This window comes from Podarcis cretensis (assembly GCF_951804945.1).
Source record: "Podarcis cretensis genome assembly, chromosome: 5".
NCBI classification, from domain to species: domain Eukaryota; kingdom Metazoa; phylum Chordata; class Lepidosauria; order Squamata; family Lacertidae; genus Podarcis; species Podarcis cretensis.
Window position 1 is genome coordinate 101,476,104 of NC_137174.1, and position 19,558 is coordinate 101,495,661.

At 47.8% G+C, this 19,558-nt stretch overlaps 1 protein-coding gene and 1 long non-coding RNA gene across 2 annotated transcripts in view; both read left to right on the forward strand.

Annotated features, from left to right (window-relative positions):
• CCDC50 (coiled-coil domain containing 50) overlaps positions 1-16,999 on the forward strand; it is a 52,806-nt gene extending 35,807 nt beyond the window's left edge. The window contains exons 8-12 of the mRNA XM_079977990.1: positions 753-797; positions 3,538-3,642; positions 4,461-4,540; positions 7,574-7,674; positions 9,867-16,999. Coding sequence (XP_079834116.1) covers positions 753-797; positions 3,538-3,642; positions 4,461-4,540; positions 7,574-7,674; positions 9,867-9,886 — 351 coding nt within the window. The 3' untranslated portion in view covers positions 9,887-16,999. The remainder of the gene's footprint in view (positions 1-752; positions 798-3,537; positions 3,643-4,460; positions 4,541-7,573; positions 7,675-9,866) is intronic.
• LOC307217218 overlaps positions 1-19,558 on the forward strand; it is a 671,692-nt gene that overhangs the window by 216,738 nt on the left and 435,396 nt on the right. Inside the window, exon 2 of the long non-coding RNA XR_013839447.1 lies at positions 13,338-13,899. This is a non-coding gene — a long non-coding RNA (uncharacterized lncRNA). The remainder of the gene's footprint in view (positions 1-13,337; positions 13,900-19,558) is intronic.

Below are 19,558 nucleotides of genomic sequence, written 5' to 3' on the forward strand. Positions count from 1 at the left end.
CCTGGAAAGGAGAAGGCTCCAGAAATGATATGATTGTTGTTGTTTAGTCGTTTAGTCGTGTCCGCCTCTTCGTGACCCCCTGGACCAGAGCATGCCAGGCACTCCTGTCTTCCACTGCCTCCCGCAGTTTGGTCAAACTCATGCTGGTAGCTTCGAGAACACTGTCCCGCCATCTCGTCCTCTGTCGTCCCCTTCTCCTTGTGCCCTCCATCCTTCCCAACATCAGGGTCTTTTCCAGGGAGTCTTCTCTTCTCATGAGGTGGCCAAAGTCTTGGAGCCTCAGCTTCAAAATCTGTCCTTCCAGTGAGCACTCAGGGCTGATTTCCTCCAGAATGGAGAGGTTGGATCTTCTTGCAGTCCATGGGACTCTCAAGAGTCTCCTCCAGAACCATGTTGTTGTTTAGTCGTTTAGTCGTATCTGACTCTTCGTGACCCCCTGGACCAGAGCACGCCAGGCCCTCCTGTCTTCCACTGCCTCCTCCTGCACCATAATCTTCAAATATCCAAACAGCTGTCCCATGGAAGGTGGAGCAAGCTTGTTTTCTGCCATAGGGTAGCCAGAGTGTGGGTCACCTAGTCTAACCCCTGCAATGCCGGACTCACAGCTACACCATCCCTGACTGGCCAACTTCTGTTTAGAAACCTCCAATAAGTCCTAAAAGGGTTCAGCTGGAAAGAATCACAGCTGACCAACCATGCCTGTGTTGCTTGTTTCACGAAAGCTCTTGTTTTTCCTCTTGTCTCCTCTTCAGGCCAGCCACGTGGACAAGAGAGCAGCGCAGGTCGCTCAGGACGAGGTAGGCATTTGCATATACAAATAAGGGAATGGGGCGTGTCTGCCTTTGCAGCTGAGGAGGCAACTGGCTTTCTGAGATCTTTGCTTCTTAGTGGAGCTCCGACTCCAGACTCTTTCCACTGATCCCCCTCCTTTCCCCCCTTTGTGTTCAAGCTCAGGCTTGCAAATATCTCTGCGCAGGGAGCCTGCCAACACTTCTCCCCTTTGCATCCTGCCATTGGCTGCCTCTCTGCATCGCCACCCCCCCCCCAAAAAAAAGCCGGCCTCGCTCAGAGCCAGACCCAAACCCTCCTTCCCTCATGCAGGGAAGGGATGCTGGGAGACCCCCTGTGTTGTCATGGTGCTAGGATACAGTGGTGCCTCGCAAGACGAAATTAATTTGTTCTGCGAGTTGCTTCGTCTTGCAATTTTTTCGTCTTGCGGAGCGCGGATTCCCCGGGTATTAACGGCTTTAAGAAAAAGGAAGCAAACCCGCAAGACGTTTTTGTCTTGCGAAGCAAGCCCATAGGGAAATTCGTCATGCGAAGCACCTCGAAAAACGGAAAACCCTTTCGTCTAGTGAGTTTTTCGTCTTGCGAGGCATTCGTCTTGTGGGGCATCACTGTACTGTTTGTTGGCTTTTCAGCCAAAAAGGCTCTCTGGAGTAAATATGCATGCAGATACAAAACGATGCGAATGATGAGAATTGAAGAGGGATGTGAAAGCGAGCAGTGGAAGAGATGAAAGCAAGGTGTAAAAAAACAAAACCCAAATGCGTCCATGCTGCTGCCCAAAAGGCGAAGAACATTCCCCGCAAAAATGTGAAGATGAGAGTCTTTGCCTTACGAGGGTCTCTGCCGGGGGTGGAGAGGAGCAAGGCAGGTGGGAAAGTTTGCAGCCTTCGATGGGGATACTGCAGCCTTCCATGTGGCTTCGCCGCTGCCCAAGAAACTTCTTTTTGGTGGTGCAGGGAAGACAGACCATTTTCCTGCATGCTGGAGAGGCTCCCGGGAGAGTTTTCTGGGCAGGGGAAAGTGCGTGGAGGGGAGAGCGGTGGGGCGATTGGAAGTCTAGGGCCAGGAGGGGGAGCACAGCCCTAACAACATACCTGGCTGCAATCAACACATTGGATGAATGTGGGTCTTTTCTGCGCTCCAATTGCCAGGGTGGTGAATCCCGGCTTACCCCTTTTGTTCTCCTTTGGGACCCGTTTTCTTGCATGTAAACAGGGGTCCCCGTCCTGCTCCCCCAAGCAGTTCAGATCCTAGACCCCTTTGGGCCCAAATGTGTTGCTTTCAGCTAGCCAGTCAGGGGACCTATGGACGTGGTTGGAGTCCCGCTCTCGCATCACCCTCAAGCCCCGAGGCCAACGCTGCAGCTTGTCCCCCGGTGTGGGAGGCCGTGGCTGTGGCCGAAGGACTTGCCTCTGTTTTGTTCAGAGGCTGCAGCAGTTGCCCAGTTGGATCGTGCCCTGTAGCCACACGTAGTTAAACTGTGGAACTCACTGCCGCAGGAGGCGGCGACGGCCCCTCAGATGTCTTTGAAAGACAAATTTACGGCGGGTAAAGCGGTCAACTTGTTCTGCCCCCATGACCAGAGGCAGCGATGCTTCTGAATGCCAGTTGCTTCAAACGGTCAAATCATATGGTTCGAAGGGACTCCGAGGGTCATCTAGCCCAACTCCCTGCAGTGCAGGATTCTAAATTGAAGCATCTTTGACGAAAGCTTTTCTGCAGGAAGGGAGGGCGCAGTGGGGCTCAGGTCCCGCTTGTGGGATTTCCTTGTGGGAGTCTGGTCGGCCACTGTGAGGAGCCCAGCTGCCTGGCCTCTTCTTAGCTCCTTGGGATTCCTAAATGGAGCCTCCATGGGCAAAACCAGCCTACCTTAATCACGGTAGAGAACTCTTCCACTCGCATCCTGCTGGAGGGTCTAGGTGGGTCCCTCGTGGGTCTAATCCAGCTGCTGAGCTCCTTGTAACATTCTCTCTCTCTCTCTCTATATATATATATATAAGTTTTTTTTAACATATCATTTTCAACAGTAATTAAACATACTTTTGCATCTTATTCAAATTTTTGACTTCCATCAATCCTGTCTGAAAATTTTCCAATCTAATCTCTCAGCATGCATTTCTTATTTCCCCTATTATATTTCATACTCATAACCAATATCTCCATCTTTTTCTACTTTGTAACACTTCATATATTTCTCCTTACAAAACTTATTGTAGTCCTACTAGCGTAATTTGTTGATTACAGTTGCTCTTCAAATAATTCATATACTTCTTCCAATCTTCTGGTCCCACAGGTTTCGAATCCTTCCTGTCATTTTGTCCAATTCTGCATAGTCCATTAATTTCATCTGCCATTCTTCTTTCATCGGAATTTCTTCTTGCTTCCATTTCTGGGCTAACAATACTCTTGCCACAGTTGTTGCATATAAAAACAATTTAACATCTTGCCTATTAATGTCCTGACCTATAATACCAAGTAAAACTGCTTCTGGTATTTGAAAAATAATAATAACATTTCAACATCTTTTTCATCTCATTATATATCATTTCCCAGGAGTTCTTTACTTTTTTTACATTCCCACCACACATGATAAAATGTTCCTTCTTTTTCTTTACATTTCCAACATTTATTATTTGTCTTATACATTTTAGCTAATTTCACTGGTGTAATATACCATCTATACATCATTTTCATCATATTCTCTTTCAAAGCATCCTTGTAACCTTCTTATCCTGCTGTTTCTGCTAGGAAATAGCTCGCCTGTTGCTGGCGGAGGAGAAGGCGGCTTACAAGAAAGCCAAGGAACGGGGAAAATCTTCTCTGGAGAAGAAGAGGCAGGACCCAGACAGGAAGGTGGGTGATGTCTCTCTTTGCCGGGCAAGGAGATGCCCGGGCGGAGCTCTGCTACCATGATTGATTTAATCTGCCCAGGGCAACCCAAAGCGACTTACAACTAAACCAATAGACAGCAAACCTGCACAGGTACATTAAAACAAAGAGGAAAGAGAAATCCATTAAAAGCAACCTGAAGGCCAAGGAATTACAGTGGTCCCTTGGTTCTCAAACTTAATCCGTTCCGGAAGTCCGTTCCAAAACCAAAGCGTTCCAAAACCGAGGCACGCTGCTTTCCCATAGAAAGTAATGCAAAATGGATTAATCCGTTCCAGACTTTTAAAAGCAACCCCTAAAACAGCAATTGAACATGAGTTTTACTGTCTAACGAGACCACTGATCCACAAAATGAAAGCAATAAACAGTGTACTGCAGTCACACAATCAATCAATCAATCAGTAGCTGAACTGGGTTCCACACAATTGCAAAAACAAAACAAAAAGAGCCACAAAAACGCAAAATAAATGGCAAAAACAGACAGACCTCAGCGTAACACTCAAATCGGAAGCTAACACTTAAAACGGAGCACATTCAGCTTCTGAGAATTGCTCGCAAACTGGAACACTGACGTCTGGGGTTGCGGTGTTTGAGTTCCAAGGTGTTTGAGAACCAAGGTGCCACTGCAGTCTGATCCTCTTTTAAAGGCTTCCCAGTTGATGGCCCTTGCTGGCTTCTGGGGCAGGGAGTTCCACAGGTTAACTCTGGGAGGAGTGAAGGAGGACTTTATTTTGTCGTCTTCCAGTCTGAGCTGACCGCCCTCCTCTCCCTCATCTCCCCAGCACGAGTCACACGAATCGGTGCGCCCGAGGTCAAGGGAAGGTCACGAAGGTCATCGGTCCAGAAGCGACAAGCCAACGAGGTGAGAGGGATCCCAGAATCCATGATCCAGGAGTGCAGGTGGGGAAGCCTCATCTGGTCAAATGGCCTCGGTTGTAAGCAGGGCACAACGGCGGTGTGATGCCAGGATGCATTGTTTGATTTGTGTCTCCTACATCTGCATCTCTTAAAGGCAGGCTTCCTCAACCTCGGCCCTCCAGATGTTTGGGACTACAACTCCCATCATCCCTAGCTAACACGACCAGTGGTCAGGGATGATGGGAATTGTAGTCCCCAAACAGCTGGAGGGCCAAGTTTGGCCATACCTGCTTTAAGGGGTTGGACTCTGCAGTTTTGTGATTCAGTTATCTATCTCCCTGCACATAGAAAACTAGTAATAATAATAATAATAATAATAATAATAATAATAATAATAATAATATTTTATTATTTATACCCCGCCCATCTGGCTGGGTTTCCCCAGCCACTCTGGGTGGCTTCCAATCAAGTGTTAAAAACAATACAGCATTAAATATTAAAAACTTCCCTGAACAGGGCTGTCTTCGAATGTCTTTTAAAGATAGGATAGCTGCTTATTTCCTTCACATCTGAAGGGAGGGCGGTTCCACAGGGCGGGAGCCACCACCAAGAAGGCCCTCTGCCTAGTTCCCTGTAGCCTCACTTCTCGCAATGAGGGAACCGCCAGAAGGCCCTCGGAGCTGGACCTCAGTGTGCGGGCTGAACAATGGGGGTGGAGATGCTCCTTCAGGTCTACTGGACCGAGGCCGTTTAGGGCTTTAAAGGTCAGCACTTTTGGGGGGCCACTAGGTGGCGCATCGGAAGATGGCTGACAATAACATCTCTCCGACCCACACGAGGTAATTTGGAGGCTATGATGGGGGTAATTAGCCTCCTTAACCCCCCCAGGATTATGGGGGGGACGGCCCTTGCCTGCTGTGCCCTATACCACCCCCGAATTTGTGGGGGTGGGGGCACTAGGCACAAAGCCCTCCTGTGGGATTTTCGGCACTCCTCGACGCCGTCCCCGATTCGCGCCGCTGGTTGCAATGATCTTTAAAAGAAATAATTTGGACATGATTAATTGCACATACATCAAGGAAAAAGGGGAGTAAATACTGCTGACAGAAGAGATCTCTGATAACAAGACAACAATAAAATACGAGAAGAACGTCAAGATACGGTAATGACTGAGGGGGGAGGGGGGGAAAAACCTGCCTCTACCTTTTTATGTGATTTAACAAGAATCCCCCTCCCCTAATGAGTCAGAAATTAAGGACTTAAGGATTTAAGGCTGTGTGGAGATAAACTTTCGATCCAAAGCAATGTTTCAAGATGAAGCTGGAAAGCTAAGAGTTTTGGAGTGACGCAGTCAGGAAAAAATGCCGTTCGCCATTTTGTGAGGCATTGTGGGAGCTCTTGGGTCTGGGAGGAGTAAGAGAGAAATAGAGTTGTTTACATATCGTGAATCAACTCCTCGGTGGGACTTAAGAGCGACAAATGCCAAAATTTACGATGGAAAAAGTGATGTTATCTACGAAGGAGATATATGGAAACCATCTGGACTTAGTGGAGGAACGGGAAATCCACACAGGATTATTACACTTGCTATCGGCTTAAGGAGACTAACAGAAGAGATCGTAAAGGAAAAAGAGAAATTATACGAACAAGATATGATGTGGCAACACCAAGATAAGACTGGATAGAATTATGAACTTTGTTTGGACTGATTGGGACTGATTTGGACATTAACGCAGTAATAAGAAGATGATCTGAATTCCCCTTTGGATCTTGAAGTATGGGTTCCCCCAACAAAACTTAAAAATTTGGCTTTGTAATTCGGAATTTATATGATGTGATTTAATTTGATGTGATTGGCCAGTTAATAAAAATTATTTAAATAAAAAAATAAAAAAATAAAAATAAAGGTCAGCACTTTGAATTGTGCTTGGAAACGTACTGGGAGCCAATGTAAATCTTTAAGGACCGGTGTTATATGGTCTCAGCGGCTGCTCCCAGTCATCAGTCTAGCTGCCGCATTTTGGATTAATTGCAGCTTACAGGTCACCTTCAAAGGTAGCCCCACATAGAGCGCATTGCAGTAGTCCAAGCGAGAGATAACCAGAGCATGCACTACTCTGGTTAGACAGTCTGCGGGCAGGGAGGTCTAATCCTGCGTACCAGATGGAGCTGGTAGACAGCTGCCCTGGACACAGAATTGACCGGCGCCTCCATGGACAGCTGTGAGTCCAAAATGACTCCCAGGCTGCGCACCTGGTCCTTCAGGGGCACAGTTACCCCATTCAGGACCAGGGAGTCCTCCACACCTGCCCGTCTCCTGTCCCCCAAAAACAGTACTTCTGTCTTGTCAAGATTCAGCCTCAATCTGTTAGCCGCCATCCATCCTCCAACCGCCTCCAGACACTCACACAGGACCTTCACCGCCTTCACTGGTTCTGATTTAAAAGTATGTTGGGTAGAAGGGAGTCACCTTCTCCCTGGCACCTAGCTTCTTAAGTGCAGGGAGGAAGGTTGAGCCAGGGGAGATTCTACCTGCAGCGCACGTCACGTGGCGGGTAGCTCACCTCAGCAAAAACGTGCCCCGCTTCCCTCTCAAGCTATGCAACCAGATCGCCAGCCCTTCGGCTCACAATATTGTGTCGTGCGTAAACTGCTGGCGCTTCGTTGGCATCGTGTGAATGTTTCGCAGAGTGCTTTCTGTGTGCGGGGTTAGGTCCCATTTTACAGACGGAGGGACTGAGGCTGAAATTGATTTTTAACAGATGGAGGCTAAGTCCTGTTTGCTCCATAAAATTTACACGCCGCTCGATTGTAAAGGACGGGGGAGCAGAGACCCTCGAAGCAGTTGACAAAGAGAATAAATCAGTAAGATGACCGGCAAAAAAACAAGTATTTAAAACACTAAAAAAGTGATTGGGAGGGGGGGAGCCAGCTGTAAGCGGACCCTTTTGGGGAAAGGCTTTGCAGCATCAACCTTTGGGGAGCAGGCCGGCCAGTGGATCCTTTTTCCAAACCGTTTCCCTGCTTTCTTTACCAGGCCTCCTCCACCTCCCTCTGAGGATCTGGACCACCTTTGTAACCTTACAAGCCAGCAGAACTTGGCACATCAAACACCCAGACCAGAGCCTTCTCATAAAGGTGAGGGGGCAGCGTCCCCACCCACTCGGGGAAATAGCGGCACTCCCTTTCGGTCAGCAACTTGCTTATTTTTGGGGTGGTGCTGTTGCCCATCTAGATTTAACATCTGATACCCTTTCAAATGGGACGCAGGTGGCGCTGTGGGTTAAAGCCTCAGCGCCTAGGGCTTGCCGATCGAAAGGTCGGCGGTTCGAATCCCTGCGGCGGGGTGCGCTCCCGCTGCTCGGTCCCAGCGCCTGCCAACCTAGCAGTTCGAAAGCACCTCCGGGTGCAAGTAGATAAATAGGGACCGCTTACCAGCGGGAAGGTAAACGGCGTTTCCGTGTGCGGCTCTGGCTCGCCAGAGCAGCGATGTCACGCTGGCCACGTGACCCGGAAGTGTCTCCGGACAGCGCTGGCCCCTGGCCTCTTAAGTGAGATGGGCGCACAACCCCAGAGTCTGTCAAGACTGGCCCGTACGGGCAGGGGTACCTTTACCTTTACCCTTTCAAATGTGTTTTGGGGGAGGCTGAGGGTGATTGACTTGTTCCTCTTCGTGTTTTTATTATGTATTTTGTGGGGGGGGGGGGTTCTTGTATGTTTATGTTGTGAACAGCCCTGAGATCTACGAATGAAGGGCAGTAGACAAATTTAATTAATCAAAATAATAGTTCAGCATGCTGTGGCTACTCTGATGCCCTAATGGGAAACCAGGAAGCAGAACAGAAACAAAGGAGCACACTCCTCCTGGGGCAACCCAGGCAGAATTTTATTTTATTTTATTTTATTTTATTTTATTTTATTTTATTTTATTTTATTTTATTTTATTTTATTTTATTTTATTTTATTTTATTTTATATATTTATTTTATTTTATATTTATTTTATTTTATTTTTTTATTGCTGGCCTCTGACTATAATACTGTGATGTTGAATTCCTTGCTTTATACTTGATGTTGCAAACGTACTTTTAAAATTTGCAGAATATAGAACATTCTTAGGCTTTAAAAAATAATAATAATAATAATATTTATTAGTTTTCCATTAAAAACATCCAATTAATAACAAATCAAATCCAATCATAATCCAAATTAAGAAAAAAAACCCCAAATTACAATCCTAATTATTAATTATTAAATTTAAAATGGACTTCCCATATTCTGGACCTTCAAGGTTCAGAAGTATTCTTAGGCTTTTGATCCAGTCTGGGAATCTGCCAACTATATTGCTGCTACGGCATAATCACAAGGCATACCTTCCATCATTCCACATTGTTCTGTGAACTGCCCTGAGACCACCGGGTGTAGGGCGGTTTAATAATAATAATAATAATAATAATAATAATAATAATATCCTGACTAGTAGTCTTATATACAATTATATATAATTATATACCATTATATACAATTTTTTTATACCTAGAAAGAAAATAAAACAAAAACAAATACCCCCCCCAAATCATATACATACCAACACACTAGACTTCCTGTCTTTCCCATTGTATATTCCTTTTTTACAAATGAACGTACTCTTACTATTGTATGTTTCTTTACATATTATCTAATACTGTCCTATATCAATATGTGCTCTTAGTCTTATTTCTCAACTCAGTCTCACTCCAACGTCAATCAAATGCTAGCATAGATAGCGAACCTTTAGTGTATTTTGGAACATATGTTTTATATCTATCCCACTTTTCCATAAATTTTTGTTTTGAATTGCCTCTCAGGGTATTTGTTAACTGCGCCCTTTCAGCAAATTCTTGTAGCTGCAAGCTGCAAAATTTAAATTTGAAGTGTCGGCCTCTCGAGAAAGCCTCCTCCATGGGCCACCTCACCCGCAAGCAGGATAGGGAAATGAGATTCGAGAGCTCTGTGGTCTTTTAAACAGGAAGGACTGATTTAAACTTGCCGATATGCTTACCTAATTTATTTATAGAAATATTTATATACCGCTGTTTCATACAGATATCAAAGCAGTTTTAATACAAAGGTACAGAAGGGAAGCCACGCAAAAAGTTAAAAATGGACCCCAGTTAATTTAGATGTAAGACGCACTGCAACATGTTCCTGCGTTCTTTTTTAAAACATGTTGATATACGGCACTAAAATAATAGCATCTTTGTTTTCCACAAGAGCTGAAAGGTTTGTTGCTCTTCTCAAGACAGCGAGGGGACTGAAAGCAAGTTAATATTTCTCTTTCTTTCATTTGCAGGTTACCACTATAAGCAGTAGGACGAACGAGGGAATTTTTTTTTTTTTTTGCTGATACTGACTCTCTTCTGTAGCAAACTTTGCTGGAATCCTTCCTGGAGATCTCCTGGGTTCCTTCCAGCCTCCAAGGATCTCCCGGGGGAACGGCCTCCTTCCTGAGCATCGCGGCGTCCACAAACAGTGCCTCTTCTCCAGTCCGCTGAGTTTCTCCCTTGGCGATCTCCCTCCGGTCTCCTGGGCAGGGCAGTTAAATCTGGCTTTTGTGGGGCAGCTTTTTCACAGCCCACCTCTCCCGTCGCGCATTTTGGTTTTGGGATCACGTAGCGCCATCTTACGGCCGCCACTGCCCAGCGAGGATCTCGTGGGGCTGGGAAGAGGGCAGCCGAAACAAGCCCAGGGTCGTAGGGTTGAGAGGGATCCCCTGAGGTCATCCAGCCCAACCCGCTGCAGTGCAGGAACCACAGCTTTAAAAAATCCCTGACAGAGGGCCGTCCAACCTCTGCTTAGAAACCTCCCGTGAAGGAAAGCCCACCGCCTTCATGGGGCGATTCCACAGCGAGGAAAAGCGATGGTGTTTGGGACTGTTTCTTTTAATGGGGGGAAAGTGTGATGGAGATTTCCCCTCCTTTGCGGAGACCGTGGGGACAAAGAGGTTCCCCCCTCCTCTCTCGTAATTCTAGAACCCAAACGCCTCTGACTGAAATTTGGGAGATTTCAGGGCAGACAAAGAGGAAGCGGTTACAGTGGTACCTTGGTTCTTGAACTCCATCTGTTCCGGAGGTCCATTCAACTTCCCAAACTAAGGCATGGCTTCTGATTGGCCCCGGAAACAATGCCGACAGCCGAAACAGACATCCGGCTTCCAAAAAAATGTTTGCTAACGGGAACACTTACTTCTGGGTTTGCGGGGTTCGGGAGCCGATTTGTCCGTCAGCTAAGCCGTTCGGGAACCAAGGTAGCGCTGTATTCACGCAGCACGTATTTAAAACACAGCATCGGCTCTCCCAGTATCTAGCAGTGGCCATGAACTTAGATGGCTTTCAAAGAGGGGTCGACATAACGCAGGAGATGCTCTGAGTACCGTATTTTTCACTCCATAAGATGCACTTTTTTCCTCCTAAAAGGTATGGGGAAATGTGAGTGCGTCTTATGGAGCGAATGGCGCTGCGCAGAGAGGGAGAGCTGCACAGTCCTTCAGCGATGCGCCTGTCCTGGCTTCTGCCTTCATCCCGCTGCCCTGAAGTGGCTTGGCGCGGTTATCCCAGAAGCCAGAACAGCCACACGGTATCCCTCTTGCTGTTCTGACTTCTGGGATCCAGAATAATTTTTTCTTGTTTTCCTCCTCCCAAAACTAGATGCGCCTTATGGAGCGAAAAATATGGTACCATTTGCTGGGAATTGCAGATTTGAAGAGGGCCACAGCGCTTCTGGCTGGCTTGCAGGCTGCGCATAGATGTGCAGCTGGCTGGTCAGTGTGAGAAGACGATGCTGGATTGGGGGGGGGGGGGCGTTGGCCTGATCCAGGGGAGATGCTCTTGCTTCCTTTTTGCCTCCTGCAGTTTGCAAGGCCACCATTTGCCAACAAGATGTTCTTGGGCTCTTTTTCTCTCTCCTTCCCTCTTTAGCGCGAATGCAAACAGGAGACAAAGATGGTTCATTCCACCTTCTAGATGGAAGCTTCACATGGATTTGAGAAGACGAGAAGGTGGTGTCAATGGTCTTTTTAAAAGCCGCACCATTGTGGTATTTAAGGCAACTTTACTCAGGCATGGCAAAAGTGCAGTCTCCCGGTGTATAAATTTCACCGGCTTTTAGAGACACGTTCCCTCACCTTAACTTCACACATGCATAGAAACTGAGTCATCTCGGGCTGGCTCCAGGCTGAGTTTTTCCTGCACAAATATTCTCGACATATTCTGAATGAGATACAACTGCCAAACATATTTCTGGCATTGCCCTGTTTCTTCTGAAACGCCTAACAGGTTAGCTACTGGCCTTAGACTTACTTTCCTCTTAATTTACAGAAGTTTCAGCCTTTGTGGTTTCATTCGTATTTCTGAAACAATGAGGCCTAGGAACTTTAAAAAAGCACACTATAGCAGGCTCCTCTGAAGTGCCTTGGGCAGGAGGGGGGGGGGAATCCAGGTTGCCCACTTTGCCCTAAGATGCACCACCTAGAAATAATTTTTTTTTTTAAAAAATGTCCTGCAGCACCTTAGAGACCAACTAAGTTTGTTCTGGGTATAAGCTTTCGTATGCATGCACAGGAAAGCTTATACGCAGAACAAACTTAGTTGGTCTCTAAGGTGCTACTGGATAATTTTTTGATTTTTTGATTTATTTTGACTGCGTCAGACCAATACGGCTGCCTACCTGAACCATCTACACCCTGGAAAAACCCCTCTAAAGGAATGGCTCTCCTCTCCTTCCCAAATTGCGTCCCGGCCTAGATTTCACTGCCCTGCCCTCCCCTCCTGATCTTTTAGGCTTGATTCCCCTTTTTGTTCAGAAAGTGTTAACTCTTCCTTGCAGCAAATCGACCGACACACACATTGGGACTTTCCCTTCTGTTCTCCATCTCCCACCGTGCCATGTCCAATGGTCCAATGGTTGTTGGTTTTTTTAATATATGGTTTATTTTTATATGACATAGAATAGTCGACGGTTGTTGGTTGGTTGGTTGATTATTTTTTTTACTGATGAAGCTTCCATTTCCCACTTCTCCCGTGTTGCTGCATCCCATCAAAACCTTGTATTTATTATTGCTCGGCGTTGAACGATGCTGTTTCAGGTGCCAAAAGCTTCCTCCGTTGCTAAGTCTTGTCAGCCGCTCCCATGAAGCATCTTTGGGGGGGGGGGTCCTTTCTCCATTTCCCCTGAGGGGTGAGCAGAGGCCATGAGTTTGTTGACACTCAGCAAAGGGAAAGGAAATTGAGAGATGCTTAAACGTCTGGATGTTTCCCCCCTGACTGGACACTAGGCAGGGAGAAATGGTCTTCCTCTTGCCCTCTGTCCCCAGATTACTTGCTGGTGCCTCCACCCCGCAAACATGTTGGGAAACTTTGGGGAGGTCCTGTCAAAGACTAGGTTTGGGGGCCAAGACTTTCTTCTTATGGGCACAGACCTACACTGGGCTGTAAACGCATTTGGGTTCTTGCAAGGGTGAGTGCAGACAATGGGGTCCTTCGTGCAGGAATTTTTTTTTCCTGAGCAAGCCTTGTTGAATTTGGCACGGTTCCTATCCTCTGCTCCTTTCCATGCAGGAGTGCTTCCCAGTTGGTTGCTCCAAAATGGTTTCCTCTGGCATGCAGGTGAAACTGGTTTGTCCAAAGAGGTGCTCATCATCCAGCACAGGGGTTCCCCAGCCTTTGGGGCCACTGCCTCCTTTGTTCCATAAACTCATCCCCGGTGCCCTCAAACCCTATTCAAAAGCCTTATTCAGAATAATGCTTTGCACCACCCACTAAAGAAGGTAATTAAAGTTCAAAACAGTAACAATTGCACATTTATTAAGATGCGGGTAGCGCTGTGGGTTAAACCACAGAGCCTAGGACTTGCTGATCAGAAGGTTGGCGGTTCGAATCCCCGCGAGGGGGTGAGATCCTGTTGCTCGGTCCCTGCTCCTGCCAACCTAGCAGTTCGAAAGCATGTCAAAGTGCAAGTAGATAAATAGGTACCACTCTGGTGGGAAGGTAAACGGCGTTTCCGTGCGCTGCTCTGGTTTGCCAGAAGCAACTTAGTCATGCTGGCCACATGACCTGGAAGCTGTACGCTGGCTCCCTCGGCCAGTAAAGCCAGATGAGCACCGCAGCCCCAGAGTTGGCCACGACTGGACCTAATGGTCAGAGGTCCCTTTACCTTTTAACTCATATCTCCTCTCAGCCTCCTCTTTTCCAGGCTAAACATACCCAGCTCCTTCAACCGCTCCTCATCAGGCTTAGTTTCCTTGATCATCTTGGTCTTCTGCCCACTTTCCAGCTTGTCAACATCCTCCTTAAATTGTGGCGCCCAGAATTGGACACAGTATTCCACGTGTATTCTGACCAAGGCAGAAGAGAGTGGTGCTATGACTTCCCTTGATCTGTGGACACTAGACTTACGCAGATGCAGCCTAGAATTGCGTTAGCTTTTTTATGCTGCTGGATCAGACGCCACGGTGGGCCGGAGTGTGTGCGCACGCACGCAAGTGCAAATGCTATTTCTGGTGCTCCTTCTGGCGCATAGGAGGCATGCGCAGCTTCCCGTTGGCTGCAGGAGCGGGGGTTCCCAAGCGGGTTCCCAAGCGGGCAGTGGGGGTCCATGGGCTGCTTGTGGTCCATGGGCTGACCCCTGTCCTACCCACTCTTGGGAGGAAAGGCCTAGAAAGGAAAGTGCCCTTTGCAAAGGCTGTCCTCTTGCAAATGCCATCCATGGGTCTCCCTGGGCACATCCCAGGTCTCATCGCCAAGGTGAGCTTCCCTGGCTGCAGCTTGCATGGGGTTCCCAGGGAGGCATCATTTGTGGCATTGGGGCGCTTAGCTGAGATTGTCGGACCTCTCCGCCCACCCCTCAGGGAACCTGGCACACAGCTTCGGAGCTGGACCCTTTCATCTTGGGGTGTTGGTTCCTGGTCTCCGTGGCTGATCCCCCTTCAAGATATGTGGAGCAGTGGGAGGCATTATGGACACCTGAACCTCAGGAGCAGCTCTTGCTGCAAAGTGCCTCCTGGCCCCACTTTGGTTGGAGGCGCAACCCCCACCTTTCACACTTAAAAGCACAAAGTTCAAAAAAACCTGCCACTTACATTACTTCTGCCTGAAGACAAGAGTCCCCCCAGTTAGCAAGCAGTACCGCTGCCCGTTCCCTCCCCAGCATTACATGTAGGGCGGCTGGCAGCTTGCCTCTTCTGCAACTCCCCGGTGGAATCTACACACATATAAAAAAATGCTGTGAAAATGCTCTGTTTTAAAAGCGCATTGAATTTTGCCTAGCTCTCTGTCGCCACCTAGTGCCACATTTGTATATTGCACTTTACAACACCTTTGAAGCATTTTATTTGTAGCTGAGTCCCCGGACAGGGAGTGCTCCCTCGGTGCCTCCTTCCGCGTTTCCGTACTGTAGTACCTGTCCCCAAACTACCTTCTTTGGCAGAGGAATAACCAGCAGCTGCTTCTCTTTAGCCGCCATTCTCCAGTGTAGCATGTGGAGGTTTGGCTTTGGAGATTCACAGCTTGAGCCCACCCTGTCCCATTCCTTTCCAGGAGCTATAAGGTTTCTCGCCCCTAAAGTTGCTTCCACGCTGGGACATTCTGGCCCGGCTGAAGCTTCCCTTTCCCCCCAGTCAGCTGGAAGAGAAATTCATAGGGTGACTTCTCAGTGAACTTAAAAGAACACTTTCTCTTCCCCTCAATTAACAGCCCTTTGCTCTGCAAAGCTCTGACTACTTCACGCAACTATTTAATTTGTTGCTTCCTGCTCCTTCAGGTGGGGTTTGTTTTATTACTGGTTTCCCCTTTGCACACTCTTCCAATGTCGGATGCCAGCAAACGAACCTTTTCAGGCTGCAACTGAGCAATCCCACAAAAAATTGAGTGTGCAAAGTCTTGGGGGGGCTTTACCGCCAGGGTAGAACCAGCCTCTAGCATCAGCAGCTAGGCTTCTAAACGGCACACTTAACAAGACAGCCCCCTCTGCAATAATCTGGCTTGGCTTTGTTTTGCAGTTCAGCCTGTCCTACTGCCCAGGTTGTATTGTCTGCTTTTGGCATCCTGGATTCTGAATGTAAAGGGGGGGGGACACCTCCTGCCCCCCTACATCTATTGCGCCTGTCTCTCTTTCCTAATAGATTTGTAAATTTATTGTTTTCTTTCGAAGCAGGGTTTGAGAAGTCAAATCGGAAATTTTCCTGGGACAGAGGAGGGCAAAATGGAATAATTTGGGAGGTGGTTTAATACACACTCTGAAGGGATCCGGCGTTTTAGAAGACTGTGCAAAGCTGGAGAGTTCCTGTGCATCAGGTTTTTGAAGTGCTGATTAAAAGATCTAGATCTCTCCAACAGATTTTGTCAAGGCAGTGAGCTGTCTTCCCGATTCCCCCACAATTGCTGTGTTTTGCTTGGCAATGTAATGTGCGACTGTACCTTTCGTTTTGAATTAAAATCTTGATACTTCATAAATGTCCAAACCGATGCTGCACAGTGCCCGTAACCCAGAGGTGTGCGTGTGCAAGACATCCTGGATGTACAATGAGCCATTTTGCCTTTAAAAAATGTTATATATATATATATTATTATTATTATTTCCAGCTTTTGGGGGTGGGGGAGCCGCTGGAGAGACCATGGCTTGGTGCGTCTCTCTGCTCTCTGACCCAATGCCCACTGCTACAATTATTGCTCTTAAATGTAAAATCCGTTTGCAAAGTTGTGGAAGGTGTGGTGAGTTTAGGCCAAAGGGAGAAGCGATGGGGGGTTGTTGCATTGTGTACAGAAACACCCCCACCCACCCCTAGGGTACTTGGGTGGCTTACGGTCAAGCACAAGGACTTTCTCAAGATTCTGCCTGGTCCAAAGTTCATATGCGTGACGAAGAAACCAGCATGTGCCTAAAGCAACGGAGCCCGATAAACGGTTTCATGTTTGCCGCCGTACTTCCGATGCAGATTTCCATGGGCTTCCAGGGTTGTCAGAATGAAGCCTTTCCAGTTCATCCAAGCACTACAGACCTTTGCGTTCCTTCCCCATTTCTTTCTGTTTTCTTTCTGTTTTCAGTCGAAAACTGTTGTTCTCCATGGTTTGCTTTCTGTGCAAGGCCCTCGCAGACTCCTGGCCTCTGCTCTCCTCCTTTGCCATTGCACAGATGATGCATCAACGTTCTTCCAATCTGTTAGAAGTAGCAAAAACCAGCCTTTCCCAGCCTGGCTGCCTTTCAGAGGTTTTGTGCTACAGTCCCCGTCAGCCTCTGTAGCCACGCTGGGAGTTGCCGTCCAAAACACCTGAGAGCGCGTCAGGTTGGCGGAAGTTGTGCTGGACTTCGTATCTTCACTGTTCTCTGCTGAGAGACTGGAAAGCGCTGTAATGCTGGGGAAGGATTCGAGGCTGTGTTTTCCTTTGGAGATGGCAATGTTGGAATAAATAAAAGGATTGGCATTTATCTGCAGTGTGTGTGTGCATGTGTTGCTGTGGCTCTGTCATTGGCAAGTGAGTCCATTCACCGCCGTGCATTTTCCACTCTTCAAGAACATGGGAAGGATATGTGTGTGTGTGTGTGTGTGTGTGTGTGTGTGTATACACACACACATACATTTTTATTAATTTTTAACATATCAGTTCCAACAGTTATACAACATCTTCTCATCTCATACAATATTTTAGACTTCCGTCAACACCTCTGATGATTTTCCGTTCTTTATCACTTATTCTGCATTTCTTAATTTCTATATTACATTTAATTGTCATTAACTATAGTTCTCTTCATAGTCTTTCTTGCAATGTTTCAAATAATCCACCTTGCAGAACTTCTTGCAGTCCTACTAGCGTAATCTGTTCATCACAGTTACTTTCCAAATAGTTCATATATTTACTCCGGTCTTCTAAGAATCTCTGATCCCACAGGTTTCGAATCCTTCCTGTTAATTGTCTAATTCTGCGTAGTCCATCAACTTCATCCTCCATTCTTCTTTCGTCAGTAATTCTTCCTGCTCCCATGAACATGGGGAGGATGTTAACAAATGCCGGGCAGCCAAAGGGGTCTTTCCTCCTTAAAGACCCCACAATATGAGCTCATCGCAGCTGCAGACAGCCAGCTTGTTGACATCATGTGATATGGCTAGGTGTGGGAAAGAATCTTCCCGGAAGTTCACAGGCTGGAAAAGTCTTTGTGAAGAGTGCAATATGAGACCTTCCTCTTGCGTATGTACAGGAAGTCTCTCTCTCTTCTTTGCTGAAGTTTGAAGTGACCGGACATGTTTTCTGTAGTGCTGCAAAGTCAGAAATAAAACTATGTAGATAGACGTTTCTGACTATTCCCCTTCCCTGCCAGGGAAGCAGGAGGGAGGGGGTGTGCATCTCCCACGCTGGGAGGTGTCGCCTAGCCTGGATCCTGCGGGGATTGCAGCCAGGGAGGTCGCCGGAGACCAAGCCGGGAGCCTGGGAGAGTTGCCAGCTTCTCCCGAAAAAGGCTTGTTTTCCAACACCTAGGCCTAGAAGCAGCTTTTGGCTCCTGTCCTAGGGTGCATTCAGACATGGGGAACAGAATGCTTGTTTTCCGTATTATAGAATCAGAGTTGGAGGGGACCCTAGGGGTCATCCAGTCCACCTCCTGCTATGCAGGAATCACAGCTGAAGAATCCCTGACATTTGACCATCCAACCTCTGCTTAAAAGCCTCCAAAGAAGGAGAGTCCACCTCCTTCTGATGGAATTCATCCCATTATCGAGTGGGTCTTGCCTTCAGAAAGTTCCTCCTCATGTTTAGCCAGAAGCAGCGGAAAACAAGCTGGCTCCATCTTCTATAGGAGAGGCCTTTAGATATCTGAATTTGGCTATCCTATGACTTCTCAGTCTTCTTTTCTCCTGGCTAGATATGCCCTCGACCATTCCTCATCAGGCATGGTTTCTAGACCCTCCTAAAATGGCCAGAACTGGACACAGGACTCCAGGCGGGGTCTAGCCCAAAGAAAATAGAGCAATGCTATGATTTCCCTTGATTTGGACACTAAGACTTGAAGTCATTTAGGGAAGGTGTCTTACAGTACCCCAGATTCAGGTGGTCAGATCCAGGAAAGGTGACCTTTGTGAGCTGTGCAAAAGCACTTATGGACTCTGCTCCAAAACTGGGCTCCCAGGGATGAATGCAGAGTACACGCAACAGAATCTGAGCCGTCAAGGGGAACGCAACCCAAGACAAAATGGGCTGAATTCCCCCCTACCAGTCCCCCTCTGAGAACTCGGGGACATTCAGTGAAGCTGAGTACTTGGAAGATTCAGGACAGAATTGTTTTAAATGACTTCTCCACACAGTGCAGAGCTAAACTGTGGAACTCCCTGCCACAGGAGGCAGGGATGGCCACCAACTTGGATGGCTTGAAAAGAGGACTAGACTAATGAGGGAGAGGACTGTTTATGGCTACTGGCCAGGATAGCGCTGCTCTGCCTGCACAGTCAGAGGAAGCAATGCTTCCGAATGTCAGTTGCTGGAGAACACAGGAGGAGAGAGGGCTTGTGTTCGAATCCTACTTGTGGGTTCCCCTTTGAGGCATCTGGTTGGCCACTGTGAGAGCAGGACACTGGACAAGGTGGGCCATGGGCCTGATCCTGCAGAAATCTTCTGATTTCTTATGTACCGGGTTTTTTTGCTCTATAGGACGCACCAAACCATAGGAGGGGGGAAACGGGGGAAAAATTCTCCGCCTCTCTGCTCAGCGCCCCTTCAGCAAAGCGGCAGGAGAAACGGAGCCCCTTCCATTTCTCCTCCCACTTCGCTAAAGGGGCGCTACGCAGAGAGGGAAAACTGTGCAGCGCCTCTCCGGCGTAGTGAAGCCTGGAGAGCAAGAAGGATCGGTGTGCACCGACCCCTCTCCCTCTCCAGGCTTCAGGCGGCTATCCGCAAGCCTTTGGAGCGTGGGGGGGAACTCCTGCTGCACTCCAAAGGCTTGCGGATAGCTGCCTGAAGCCCCCGGAGTGCAGCGGGAGTTCCTTGCGCTCCGGGGGCTTCAGGC